Below are 13587 nucleotides of genomic sequence, written 5' to 3' on the forward strand. Positions count from 1 at the left end.
TCGCTCCTTAAGTCTCTAGATTTTCTCCCTGCCTAATCCCTCATTTGAAGTAAATAAAAGTAGTAGAGCTGTCATGGTCAGGTTGTTTTCCTCATCTAGCTCCCATGCTTTATAATTATTCATATGAAATGTGGTGCTGTTGATGGGCAACAGTCTTATTTTCTGCTTCAGTCAACAGTGCACATTTGTATTTCTAAATTGTGGAGCGCTTGTTATGTAAGGCAATTTTCTGCCTTCTTAAGAGCCGGATCTCCTGTGCATTAATAAGAGGCTAGGCTGAGCTGCTGGAGAGCCGAGGGCCCGCTCATGCTCTAAAACCACGCAGCTACCAGCAGCCATTTAAACACACAGCCTGCCATCATATACCGCGAGTATATATTTAAAAGTTTTATTTGAAATCTGGGGATTTAAAGCAGGTGTTATTGCGGATAATGCCAGGACGTGAGGACACTTTAAAGCTTCTACATGAAAGTAAAATTATAAGAGAAGAACGCCCAACTTTTATTCTCATGCATAAATATTTTTAAATGGTCTTTTTAATTGTCATTTCCATTAATTGTATCTTCCTCGCCAAAACTGGCAGAAAAAAGACACTCAAAACACTTTTTACTGGAAGAAATCATTTCAAATAATGTGTTTTTGTAATTCTTTTTATTTCAACATTTAAGAGCGACTTTTCCCTTTTAACGTAAACGCTGCCCAGCGTGCGCCACTGGGCCCACATTTAAGCATGTCATTTTAATTTTGATTTAATATCCTGCAGAATGACGGCGGCTCCCTCTTTGCTAAATTCAATGAGCACGGAGCTGATCTGGAAAATCAATTAATCGATGTGCAAGACTCATTTAATACACATGATAATATAATGGGAAAAATGTCCCCCCCCCCTACAAAAAAAAAAAGGGAGACATTTGGAGCAAATTGGACAGTGGTGATTTTAACAGTGGTTGACATAAGTAAAAGTGCACTGCAGCGGAAAACAGTGACATGAGTGTCTGAAGGGGCCTCAGCTGGAGACAAAAGCAGCAGTGATGGGCCCGAGATTTGAGGAGGATGGTGGAGTGAGCAGGAATGGGGAGGAAAAGGAGGAGGAGGAGGAATGGGAGGATGGCAAGGAGGTGAGGAAAGATGGAGAGTGCAGACAGCCAGGCCTCTGAAAGGCCGTTGTGGTTGGCAGCGGCTGACCTTGGTGACGATGGGTTTTCACCAGAGGCTTCTAATGAAGGCTGATTGCCAGGGAATAGTGAGGGAGCCAAAGGGGTGGAGAGGAGAGCGTGGAGGGGGGAGAGAGAGAGGAGAGGGAGAGAGAAAAGGATTGAGGAGAGACTCAGGTAATTGCAGCACTTGTGGGTTGAGGCCCTGCAGTCTTGTGATGTCGGGGTGCAGTGGGGAAGAAGAGAGATGTCTGTGGACGCTTTGGTGGTAAATTGTGGAGCACAGGGATAGGAGGCAGGCCCCTAGGCTGTAATTACCCCTATGAGTGTGTGGATGGAGAGTGGACAGGCCCAGTGTGGGGCTCTGACAGCGATCAAGGAGACGACTACGAAGGGGAGAGAGACAGACGGCGGGAGTCTGACGGAGGAGGAAGACAGGACGCCTCCACCTCCGCCAGGCCCCCCGAAAACCAGCCAGCCAGACACTGGACCAAGGTCAGAAGCTATTAGTGAACACACAACACGCTGGTGACAAGACAGCCATGACAAGAACAGCAGCACTGTAAAGGGTGCAGTTTCTGGATGGAGGAAGACATAATGTAGAAGGGGGAAAAAAGGGGCAATAAAAAGCAACTAATTAGATTAGAGGCACAAAGAGACGGATGCCGGGCCTCCGCTGGATGGCGCAGCAGGGTCAGGAGGGTCCGGGCAGACGAACTGGAATAAGACATTTGATAGGCTGGCCTAAGCTTCCCGCTGCCATGGATCAGTATGTACTGCCTCTCCTTTCCCCTGCCTGGGCTGATGTAACTCACTGGAGTGGCAAATTACACCAGACCTACAGCTGTAGCCCGACATTATGATTAATTTGATCAGTAATTTCTCCTGTTTTTCATTTTAATCGCCGAGACCATTCTGCTGTGGCAGGTCTTTCAGATCTAATTAAGATCAATTCCGGTGTAACAGACTTGGCGCGCCTTTACCCCGTCAAATCCCTGAGCTCTCCGGGCGTGGAGAAAACCCGCAGCTCTAATCAATCAACTTCCAGCAAAATCCAGCGGGCTCCCACAATCAGCCCATTAACGCACTTAAGCAAATTTCATAATCTTCCTCTGTCTATTTGTCATCACTGTGGTGGCTATTTCAGGCAGCTCCAGGCTGCCTCTGACTGCACTCTGCATGTTGGGGAGCTGCAGACAGAGTGTGTGAAAGGTGTAGGAAGGTAAATTCTCCCTTCATTTAACCACATTAGCTTCACTAATATAAGTTTAAAACACCGACTCGAGGGGGTTCGGTCTGCTGCCGTACGATTTGTAGTCTAATACGAGTATTAATGAGCTAATTAATGAAATTTGACTCACAAATTAAAAAATGCCAAACCCTCAAAAACACCAGGGATGTAATGAAGGCTTAGGATTTCTTCTCTGTGAGTTTACAAAGAATATCACACACCTCCCATGAGAAGAGAATTACAATGGGACATTAATTGGAACATAATGAGTGTTTGTCTCTCTGCGGCGCTGTGCAGTCTTTTCTGCAAATAGTTGAATGGCTGAGTGATTCTACTTGTTTGAATAATGACGGTAGGAAATAGGGGTGTTATCTGCAAAATGCTCATTGTATTATGGTAATTATGACTCCACTTTACTGCACACACTGGTTCCTCTGGGTAAAACACAGAAACACCAGAAATGCCCTTCTGTGCTGTTCATTAAAACATACAAAAGCACGATCGGGGTGACGGTGCTCACGTGCGCACGAGAAAGTCTCCACTCGGGGAAGTGCTTTGAATTTAAAAACTTCTGTAAATGAACCAGAGACGTGGGACTGAAAATCCAATCACTGACCCAAGCGGCGGAGGGAGGCGGAGCTGCTGTTTAAATCCTATTGCAGCCATGAGAGGGTGCTGAGGCCGCGGCCTGTCCTTCAGAGAGCCCCTCCCTGTGTAACTCACCCCTTGAAAATCCCAGCAATGACCCAGAGAAACTAAACCTTTTATGGCCATTTTGCTTCTTCTTCTACACACACACACACACACACACACACACACACACACACACACACACACACACACACACACACACGCACACACACACTATAATCCTATTTGATGAGGCAATATCTTAATGATACCCGATGTGGCCCCTCTGGCCCCCTCAAAGAAGGTCTGTCCTCAGCCATCGTAATCAGCAACCCTGCTTCCTTCACAGAAACACCACCTCGATAAAGCTCGGGAACTCAGACACGCAGTGAGCTTGTTTCGAAATAACAATGGTTCTGCTGCTTTTGTTTAGATTCTTGGAAATTTAACCAAGTGGTGGTTTCCTAGCATATTAAAGCTTAAGAGAGTATCTGTTACTTAAGGTGTTTACACACTGTCTGATGCAAGCTTAATGTGTGGATCTGTATGTTGGTCAGGAGCTCTTGTATCCACAGTCAGACCGGACAGCCTGTTTGGCGCGATGTAGCGGCCAGCCTTTGGAGCCCATTAAATCCAGAGGCTGTTTTTCCTGCTGAGTCTCACTAGGCCGTGACAGGGCCGGAGAGGGCTGCGAGGGGAAACAAATAGCCCAACTCATCCTGGCCATAAAGAAGCTTGCACCACAACCCAATAAGGGTCTGACGCTGATGAATGTGACCAGGGACAGAAAGGCGACCCTGGCCAGTCTCCACCAGAAATGAAACCACAGGGATATAAAATAGGTTATTATCGTCACACAGTGACAGGCAGACGGACAGAAGGGCAGAGATGGATGGACAGACAAAGTGACTAAAAAGGAGGTTGAGTGGGAAGAGCAGCAAAGATTAAAGGACTGATTACGACTGGAAAGCCTAAGGATAGATAACCTCAGAATCCCTCCTCGATCTGCAGCAGCAGGATACGATTAATGCGTCTCGCCTGGCTGTGAGGTTGGATGTGCTCAAGTGCGTCAAGGCTTCAATAAAAACATGCATATTCTAATAGGTCCACATGGACACCACTTGATAAAGATCATCTGCAGACAAACAATCGAGCGCAGAGTATACAGCTGCTGGTAAAGGCCACAATGATGCGATTCCCATCCACATGTCAGCTCATGAAGCACTTTTCTTTTTAAAAAGAAACACTTCTTGGCCTTACTGCAAGATCAGTGAGCAGAGCTATTGTTACTATGGTTGACGTAGATAATCTGTATTAATAAAAAGAACAAATTAATGGGCAACGGCAGTGACATGATGATAAATACGTTTTAACTCTGTTCTGATGTAATTTAAAATAGCCTTTAAATATTTACATTCTAAACCAAAACAGAACTAATAAAGACCAAAAATGAAACCTCAATCCACGTAAATATAAGAGTACTGATGTAGGTGAACAGGTTGGATTAAAACCAATCAGAAGTGCCAAATCCTCTTTAGATCTACCCTCACTCATACCAGTTGGCAACCCCCTGGCAACCTCTAGAGACAAGGACAAATGTATATTCCCTGAATGGTTGGCAAGTGGTTGCTGTTGCTGGAATAGATAGATCTCAAAGTGTGCGGCACCAAAAACCTCCTTATGATTGTTTTGGTTACTAGAAGATTGATGTAGTTTGCAAGGAAGATGCCAACTTGCCAACTTCGCCTTCAAAGTAAAAGCTCGGTTTTTTTAAAACATGCTAGTTTAAGTGGTTTTCCATTTCCAGTTTGTTAGAGAGACTTTGCAGACAAGTCATCATCTTACATGTGAATCTGCTAGCAGCCAAAGCAATCACAAGGAGGATTTTGGTGCTGCACCTTCTTTGCGATTTACTTAATCTAACGACACCAATCACTCGCCTATGTCTTTGACACTGCATATGTCTTTAAGACCGATTTTGCCTAGTGACACCAAGTGGCCTCCACCAATCACTCATTAACTTGTCAGGGAGTACACATTTTTTACGTATCTGGGGCTTAGCAATTAATTTTCCAGCAACCTCCAGCCAAAAATCCAAATAGAGTGTGCTGAATTAGAAGTTGTTTTAGAGAGAGGAGAAGCTGGACCTGTGCTTATCTACAAATACATGTTAGTTTGTGGACTCACGGGCAAAGGCATGGGTGGAGTGACGGGTGACGGGAGGCTGCGGGCTGGAGACTGGTTGGGTCGGTGCGGCGGGGACTGCTGCGGCTGCCCGGAGGTGGAGGAGCAGGTGGAGGCTGGAGACGGGACGGAGGTCTGCTGCTGCTGCTGGCTGGGTGGGGTCATGTGATGCTGGGATGACAGCTGGTTCTGGTTATGGGAGTGAGACTGTTGGTGATGGTGGTGCTGCTGTTGCTGCTGCTGATGTTGCTGTTGCTGCTGCTGCTGTTGTTGCTGCTGCTGCTGGTGGTGCTGCTGCATCTGTTGGAGCTGCTGCAGGTGCTGGAGCTGGGAGTTCAGTGATGAGGTAGCTGTTGATGAAAGGACAGGAGTTTGATTCTTCGTAGTGTCTGAGCCACACGCTGCAGAAGTGTTTCAGCACATAAACAAGAGGCCTTCATTATCTGAAGAATATTTTCACACCAAAGACAGAAACACATGCACACATAGAGTGTGGGATGCATAGGGTAAACAGTGAAAGACAGATGTAAATTGCATGGAGCCACAACAAGGTCCTCCTGGGTTTTTAGCCTGCATGATGGAGTCACTGAATTCAATTTAGCTAGTTGGAGGACAAAGCTATCAAGCCTGACTGATATAATTGCTCTCCGGAGCCAAAAGTCGTCATTGTCACTCGGAGAAAGAAAGAATCTTTGGTTTAATGGCTCAAAATCTCATAAGAAAGAGACATCCATCTTCTCTGTAAGAGTTCAGAAATAAACCCATTAACTAATTGGATCCAATAATAGCGTGCCATTAGAAAGTAATTCCAACATTTAAATGCTTATAAATTTTTATGCTGTTTAAAAAAAAAAATCAGTTAACACTCAAGCTGCAGCCACACCAGACATGCAGATACTACCAAGTAGGGCTGGGCGATATGACCCAAAATTCATATCTCGATATTTTTTACCTGGATGGCGATATAAGATATATATCTCGATATTATTATTTTTTTAAGCCATAAGTTAAGAACAAAAAGAGAGTTCTTAGTCACACTGTGTCCCAGCTGTCACACGGGCACTTTTACTTACATACAGCGTAGATGTACATGAAGAAATTACTCAAAAATAAATTATCAGCATTTATTAAATAATCATGGTCCATAAATAAAAGAAAACAATGTTGTTTTTGTGCATAACAAAAAGCTCACAATTGTGCAGTCAAAATGTAAACTAATAGATGCTGAGCGTAATAACAAAGAGACAGATTTCACAGCTGCACCACGTCTCTGAACAGGTCCTTATACACACACAGTACGTATCACTCCGCGAGGCTCCTCCTCGGTAGCCGTAGTCCTCTGACAATCCATCAAGCGGTGCAACTCCGTAGCTTAGCAAAGTCATATTAAAACATTTTTTGACAGATTGCTGAGCGCTGTGTACCACATAAAATCGGTTCGCGGTCAGTAAGCACAACCAGAATTCATACATAAGGTGCACTGTCGATTTCTGAGAAAATGAAAGGATTTTAGGCCGTGCAGCACCTCCGGGCTGCATGTCGTTAGCGCGGTTAGCTCGCTAACACGTTGACACCGTCCAGCCCCACGCACGGTAACTCGCTAACGGAGATTTTCCGCTTTCATCTTGTCATTGCCTGCAGGTGAAGCTATGGGGGAGGCGGAGTTGTGTTCAGTGAAGGAGAGGCGAGGCCGAGTAACGCAGCGTAGAGACAAAAGTGGACGAAAGAGAGGCAAACCTGCGGCTCCACAAGTATAATTATAACGTAACATAGACTATATCGATATAAACGATATTGTCACATCTTATATCTCGTATGAAAATATATCGATATTTTTTAAAAAACTCGATATATCGCCCAGCCCTACTACCAAGTACCCAGAGAGCACACCTGACATAAAACAAATGTAAAAACATGTTGGTGTGACCGCTGTGCAGTTCACTCCAAACACCCGAATACACAACTTGGTGGATCTTCTGTCATTTCACACACACAAACACACACTTTATGTTTGAATGTCAGACGAAAGCCACAGCACAACACAGACAACGAATGATTTCTACTAAAGGAATCAACCGTAACACCATATGTGCGAAATGGGCTAAAAACAACAACATCTAAGCTGACCTTCACACCCTAAACAGAAGAAAGGACAAACTGAGTTTACACACAGATGTGATGGATAGAAGAGACTTTTTAAAACCGGTGTATGTCTTAACATGTTGACAGTTCAACCGCTTAAAAACAACTTTACATATCAGAACATATCATTGCTACGCTTGACTTCCAGCAGACTGCTGTGGACTGCTCGGTGATGCTACACAGCCTTAGACAGAAAAGAAAAGAGTGAAATCAACATTTGACTGTTTCTGTGCTGCAAAAGATAATTTGGGTTTAGTGGAGACAGGACTGATCTGTATGGAGATATTTCATCTAGCTTTTTACAGTGTAGTGCACAATAAAAAGACATTTCTGCCCTATGTAATTGTTTCCACAGTTAAAGTTACTTTCAGCTGCTCACTTATTCAGAAGAGGGTGACCACAGCAGGTAGCTCTGCATGTTTGATTTGCCCTTCTTAACACAACCCACAAAAGAGTTTGTTTCTCCTCCCAAAATTGAATTCAGCCTCATTTGCTTGTTAGGCAAAAGTGTAAACTACTGCACTATAGAGCCACTTCAGTTCTTAAAAAAAGTCAAAAAATAATCTTAAAACCTACAACTTCTTTGGATGGAAAGTAGACTCTGATCTTTCAGTACTAGCATTTCAATTCCATTCAATTCAGTTTATTTACAAATCCCATCAACAGTCGCCTCAAAGTGCTTAAAACATCAGAAAAATGAAAATGTAAACACAGAAAAACACCCTTCAATCATGCTATGAGTGTTGATGTTGCATAGTTTGCCCACCAGAGGGCACTCTACAATATGTCTCTGGGTTGCAACAACCACAACAGGCAGTTGATTCAAGAACTATCGGGCGGTGGTAAACGAATAATCCACGAGTTGTTGTAACAGCAAAATTACTTTTTAAACATCACTTTCGTTATCTTAGACTACACTATTAAATTACTCCATATAATTCTGCGTTGTGTGTCTGAATTAAAAAAATTTCGGATTTTTAAATCACCAAATATCGGTATCGGTCTTTAAAATCTCATATACTAAAAAGCAAGGTAATTATGCTGAGTAAAGCATATGCTGTCTAAACAAGCTAAATTAACAAGTTTTGCGAAAAATACACTTCCTGTTTTTAGAATTAGGAAAATAAAGACTAAATAAATACTTCAATTAAACTTCTATTAATAACTAAATTAACTATGTTTGCCTCTTTTAAGTCAAATGTTCATGCTTTAAAACTAAAAATCCACAAACTAGGGTGTAAACTGTGATGTCATTCTGAAAAACATATAAAGTGTCGCAGATAATGTATTTATACTATATTAACATACACGGCCGAACTAAGCTAAGCTAAATATTTACAGTGTCTATAACACAAAGGCCCTGATAACAAACACTGGAAAATGACTTGTGAACATCTATTGATAATACGGCCCAGCAATTGTGAACACATCGTAGACAAGCTTGTACACACACCGAATCAATGCACTTAAATTATTTAAGTATGCTTGTCTCATAAAAGATGAATAAAACATCAGGGCAGACAAGTCTTTGATTAGCGTGGTCACTTCGTCTCCAGGACAGGCACAGATGAACATTTGATGAAGATCAGATCATCCTCCTCTTTCCTCACTCTGCAGAAGCCCAGCCAAAGAGAGCCGGCATCTCTTGGCCAGTAAACAGCACACTTTTACATTTCTTCTACCTCCTGACACATTGACACCTCTCTCACACCCCCACCATGAATTATATATCATCTGTGCAAACGGCAAGAGTCCAATTCGCACTTGAAATGTTGGGGCAAGTTGTCTAGCAAGCGCTGAGCCCCTGACAGGACCGGCTCTTTTCCTTTGCAACTTCACAACGACAAAATGTTGAGCCCCATTTAAAGATGGAATAAAAGGGAACAAAGACGGACAAAACAAAAGGGGGGCAAAATGAGATTTCTGTCAAAAAATTATCGAAACCAGGCGAAGATCAAAGACGATTGAAGAATTTCCTCCAGCGCCAACCATTACGCCAAGGAACACGAGGCACAACAAAAGAATATGAAGCAGAAGAAAACAAATACAGAGGGAATATGGAAGAAGCCCCATGTGGCCTTATTATAAGGGCTACACTGCAGGTAACTATATTCTTTAACAGCAGTGCTTTATAAATTCTGTCATCTTGTTAAGACTGTCAGGACCACTGACCCTCCCTTCCTCTCTAACTGGGCAACTGGCATTTTGAAGCTCATTCTTTTAACCACAGCTGTCTGATTGCTTTGGTTGAGCACATAATCCAAACAGCTTGTCTCAGCTAATTGTTTGTGCTCCTTCCTCCAGCAGACACAGGGCCGAGGATGAGAGCGGGAGCTTCACTTGTGATGGAGAGAGGGCAAAAGGGTGCCGGGATCCTATAGAGCTCATTATATCTCCCACTGTCTCTTTGTTGTGTTTCATATTCACTAGTTCTCGTCTGCTGCGATGCAGTCAGCGCTCCCACTTAGTCATCGCGCCTGAGGGGTGGAAGAGCAAGGGTCTCACTTTCAGTGTTGTCACAACTTGCCTATGTTAATGTTTCTAATGAGGAATGAGCCAGATCATGCGGCGCAATGATCAGATGCAAACGAAACTCAATTTTAAACTTTTAACAACAATCATTTGGGACTCCGAGACACCAGCGCTGAGAAGTCTCAGGCCTTCAACCTCAGCGCTTTGAGAAACTGTCTGCCATCTCTCTTTCAGAGCTTCTTCTTCTTTTTCTTTTTTTTCGCTTTAGTGCCACAGTAGAAATCAACTGTTATCTCTGACTGTCCTGGCCCAGGCTTGTGAAGTAGTGGAGGACGAAGCGAGACTGATTGTCAGAGGTCGAAAGGCTAGGTCAAAGCCGGCTCGTTCGTCAGACAAAATGCTATTTTTGTTTCCTGTGCGGTTGAGTAGTGGGGTGGGAGGGCGGGCAGTCTGCTCTCTCATTACCAGCGCTATCTCAGTAGTCACTGCCAACCCACCTATTACAGCACTTTTCTCTCTGGGGCTGATTCAAGCTCCTTGTTTTCCTCCCGATGTACAACACCTGCCTTTGTAACTATTTCCCTTGAATTGCCTTATACACCCTTTGCCTGTGTGCTTGTTTGTGCATATGTAAATGAGTCTGGCTACCCGTTGGTATCGTGTCATCCTAACATCCACAGTGCATTTTTCGAGTTAAATGAAATATGAAAACATCTGTTGATGCATTTAGCCTTTCTGAAAAGCAAAAAATAGGTGGTCGTCATGTTATAGCGCTTAGAAAAGACCCGGGCAAGGCCAGCATGAAGAGTGATTGCAGGGTCATAGCAATCACATCTACACAAAGGGACTTTGACTATCATTCGTTCTATCAAACTGCACGTGATCTGTGTTGCATAAAGTATGGACAGAAGGAGTCGGAGACGATGATCTCATGTTGGAGGCATTCAGTATTTCTAGCCGTTAAAAAGGAAACGATAGTTCACAAAGCTTGGACAGAATGTACTGAGTTTCAGGACTGAATAAAATCTAATGGTACCTTTTGTATATTCATGCATGCACACTGGCTTTCATATGCATCTCTTCCTTTAAAGCCAAGAAAAAGTTTTTCAGCGTTCGATACTGTTGATCATAATATCCTATTAGAGCGATTAGAACATGCTGTAGGTATTACAAGTACTGCGCTGCAGTGGTTTGTATCATATCTATCTAATAGACTCCAATTCGTGCATGTAAATGGAGAGTCCTCTTCACACACTGAGGTTAATTATGGAGTTCCACAGGGTTCAGTGCTAGGACCAATTCTGTTTACATTATACATGCTTCCCTTAGGCAGTATCATTAGAAGACATAGCATACATTTTCACTGCTATGCAGATGACACCCAGCTCTATCTGTCCATGAAGCCAGATAACACACACCAATTAGTTAAACTGCAGGAATGTCTTAAAGACATAAAGACCTGGATGGCCGCTAACTTTCTGCTTCTTAATTCAGATAAAACTGAGGTTATTGTACTCGGCCCTGAAAATCTTAGAAATATGGTATCTAATCAGATTCTTACTCTGGATGGCATTACCTTGGCCTCCAGTAACGCGGTGAGGAACCTTGGAGTCATTTTTGACCAGGACATGTCCTTCAACGCACATATTAAACAAATATGTAAGACTGCTTTCTTCCATTTGCGCAACATCTCTAAAATTAGAAATATCCTGTCTCAGAGTGACGCTGAAAAACTAGTTCATGCATTTATTACTTCCAGGCTGGACTACTGTAATTCATTATTATCAGGATGTCCAAAAAACTCACTGAAAAGCCTTCAGCTAATCCAAAATGCTGCAGCAAGAGTCCTGACAGGGACTAGAAAGAGAGAGCATATTTCTCCTGTTTTGGCTTCCCTTCATTGGCTTCCTGTTAAATCCAGAATTGAATTCAAAATCCTGCTCCTCACATACAAGGTCTTAAATAATCACGCCCCATCTTATCTTAATGACCTTGTAGTACCATATCACCCTATTAGAGCGCTCCGCTCTCGCTCTGCAGGCCTACTTGTTGTTCCTAGAGTATTTAAAAGTAGAATGGGAGGCAGAGCCTTCAGTTTTCAGGCCCCTCTTCTGTGGAACCAGCTTCCAGTTTGGATTCGGGAGACAGACACTATCTCTACTTTTAAGATTAGGCTTAAAACTTTCCTTTTTTCTAAAGCATATAGTTAGGGCTGGACCAGGTGACCCTGAATCCTCCCTTTGTTATGCTGCAATAGATGTAGGCTGCCGGGGGATTCCCATGATGCATTGAGTTTTTCCTTTCCAGTCACCTTTCTCACTCACTATGTATTAATAGACCTCTCTGCATTGAATCATATCTGTTATTAACCTCTGTCTCTCTTCCACAGCATGTCTTCTATCCTGTCTTCCTTCTCTCACCCCAACCGGTCGCAGCAGATGGCCGCCCCTCCCTGAGCCTGGTTCTGCCGGAGGTTTCTTCCTGTTAAAAGGGAGTTTTTCCTTCCCACTGTCGCCAAAGTGCTTGCTCATAGGGGGTCATATGATTGTTGGGTTTTTCTCTGTATCTATGAAGCGCCTTGAGGCGACTTTTGTTGTGATTTGGCGCTATATAAATAAAATTGAATTGAATTGAATTGAAATTGAATTGAATTGAATCTAGCTGCTTATACACTGCTGCACTATCTGGATGTCTTTAGCCTCACTTAGGAGAGGAGTGCAGTAAATTAAGAGCTAATCAGAAGCTACAGAGGAGCCTTTCCAGGTTGATGAAATTGTCCTATGTGACCCACCCTGTATCTTTAGGAACTGCTCTCGTCTCTAAACACGGCTGTCATTCTCCGACGAGAGAGGTGAGGGGGGGACAAACAAGCTCCCCATTACTGCTCTGCCTCACGTTCCTCTATGGGAGTCCATAAACCACTGTCTCAATTGCCTTTTCAGTGAGTCACACTGATAATTACTCCACTGGAGGTAAGGAGATTTAGACTCTATGAGATCTGGTAATTATGAAGGTGGTCAAGGGAAGGTCATTTTTTACTCTGTGGATTAGATCGGCGCGCTCGCACACTGATGAAGGGGATAACATCACTGTTTCTGCTCTCATTTCCTTTGTGAAATGTTAACTTTTAGTTCACTTTCATAACACTGATTACGCGTCAAGGTAATTATTTCTATCACTGGTCATTCTGTCTGTCTTTTTTTTAAATTCAAAAGTGATTTATTAAAACACAGAAAGATGAAAAGAAAGTGGCATCAGAGGTGGAGCATTTAGTATTAACCTGATAAATGACAAAAGGCATGAATTTGTGTAAATTGACACAGTTTAGCACAGGAAACATTTATTTTTGTTTCCTAAAGGCCATACTGGTGAGATAAGCAAACAATAGAGGTCAGTTATCTTAAACTTCCTGCATTTAATACAAATGCTAGAATATTTTATAGCTTTTTCAGAGTCTGGAAATACTTTATGTTTCATAAAGCATTCATTTGGTGCCCACTGAGTTCAAAATGAAAATCTGACTTGCATAAAACAATCCACTTATCATAACTATCATACTAACATTTAAATTCACCTACATCTATCTAATTTTCTGACAATGGACCACTGCTTGCATGAAACACGATACATTATAAATATTGCGTCAACTGTTTTACTCTGACTTGAGCTTTAATATACAGACCTGCATCGCTGAATCAAGTAGAAATTAGACTTACATTTACTATTTATGAATAAAGGAATAATGGATCATTTCTGAGGATCATTGCTTCCTTT

The 13587-nt window shown here is 42.8% G+C and overlaps 1 protein-coding gene across 4 annotated transcripts in view; it reads right to left on the reverse strand.

Annotated features, from left to right (window-relative positions):
* Positions 1-13587, reverse strand: part of pou6f2 (POU class 6 homeobox 2) — a 78263-nt gene that overhangs the window by 24290 nt on the left and 40386 nt on the right. For all 4 annotated transcript variants that reach the window (XM_082546886.1, XM_082546883.1, XM_082546884.1 and 1 more), the window contains one exon: positions 5203-5549. In XM_082546886.1, the coding sequence (XP_082403012.1) occupies positions 5203-5549 (347 nt within the window). The remainder of the gene's footprint in view (positions 1-5202; positions 5550-13587) is intronic.

This window comes from Aulonocara stuartgranti, assembly GCF_965226115.1.
Source record: "Aulonocara stuartgranti genome assembly, chromosome: 9".
NCBI lineage: Eukaryota > Metazoa > Chordata > Actinopteri > Cichliformes > Cichlidae > Aulonocara > Aulonocara stuartgranti.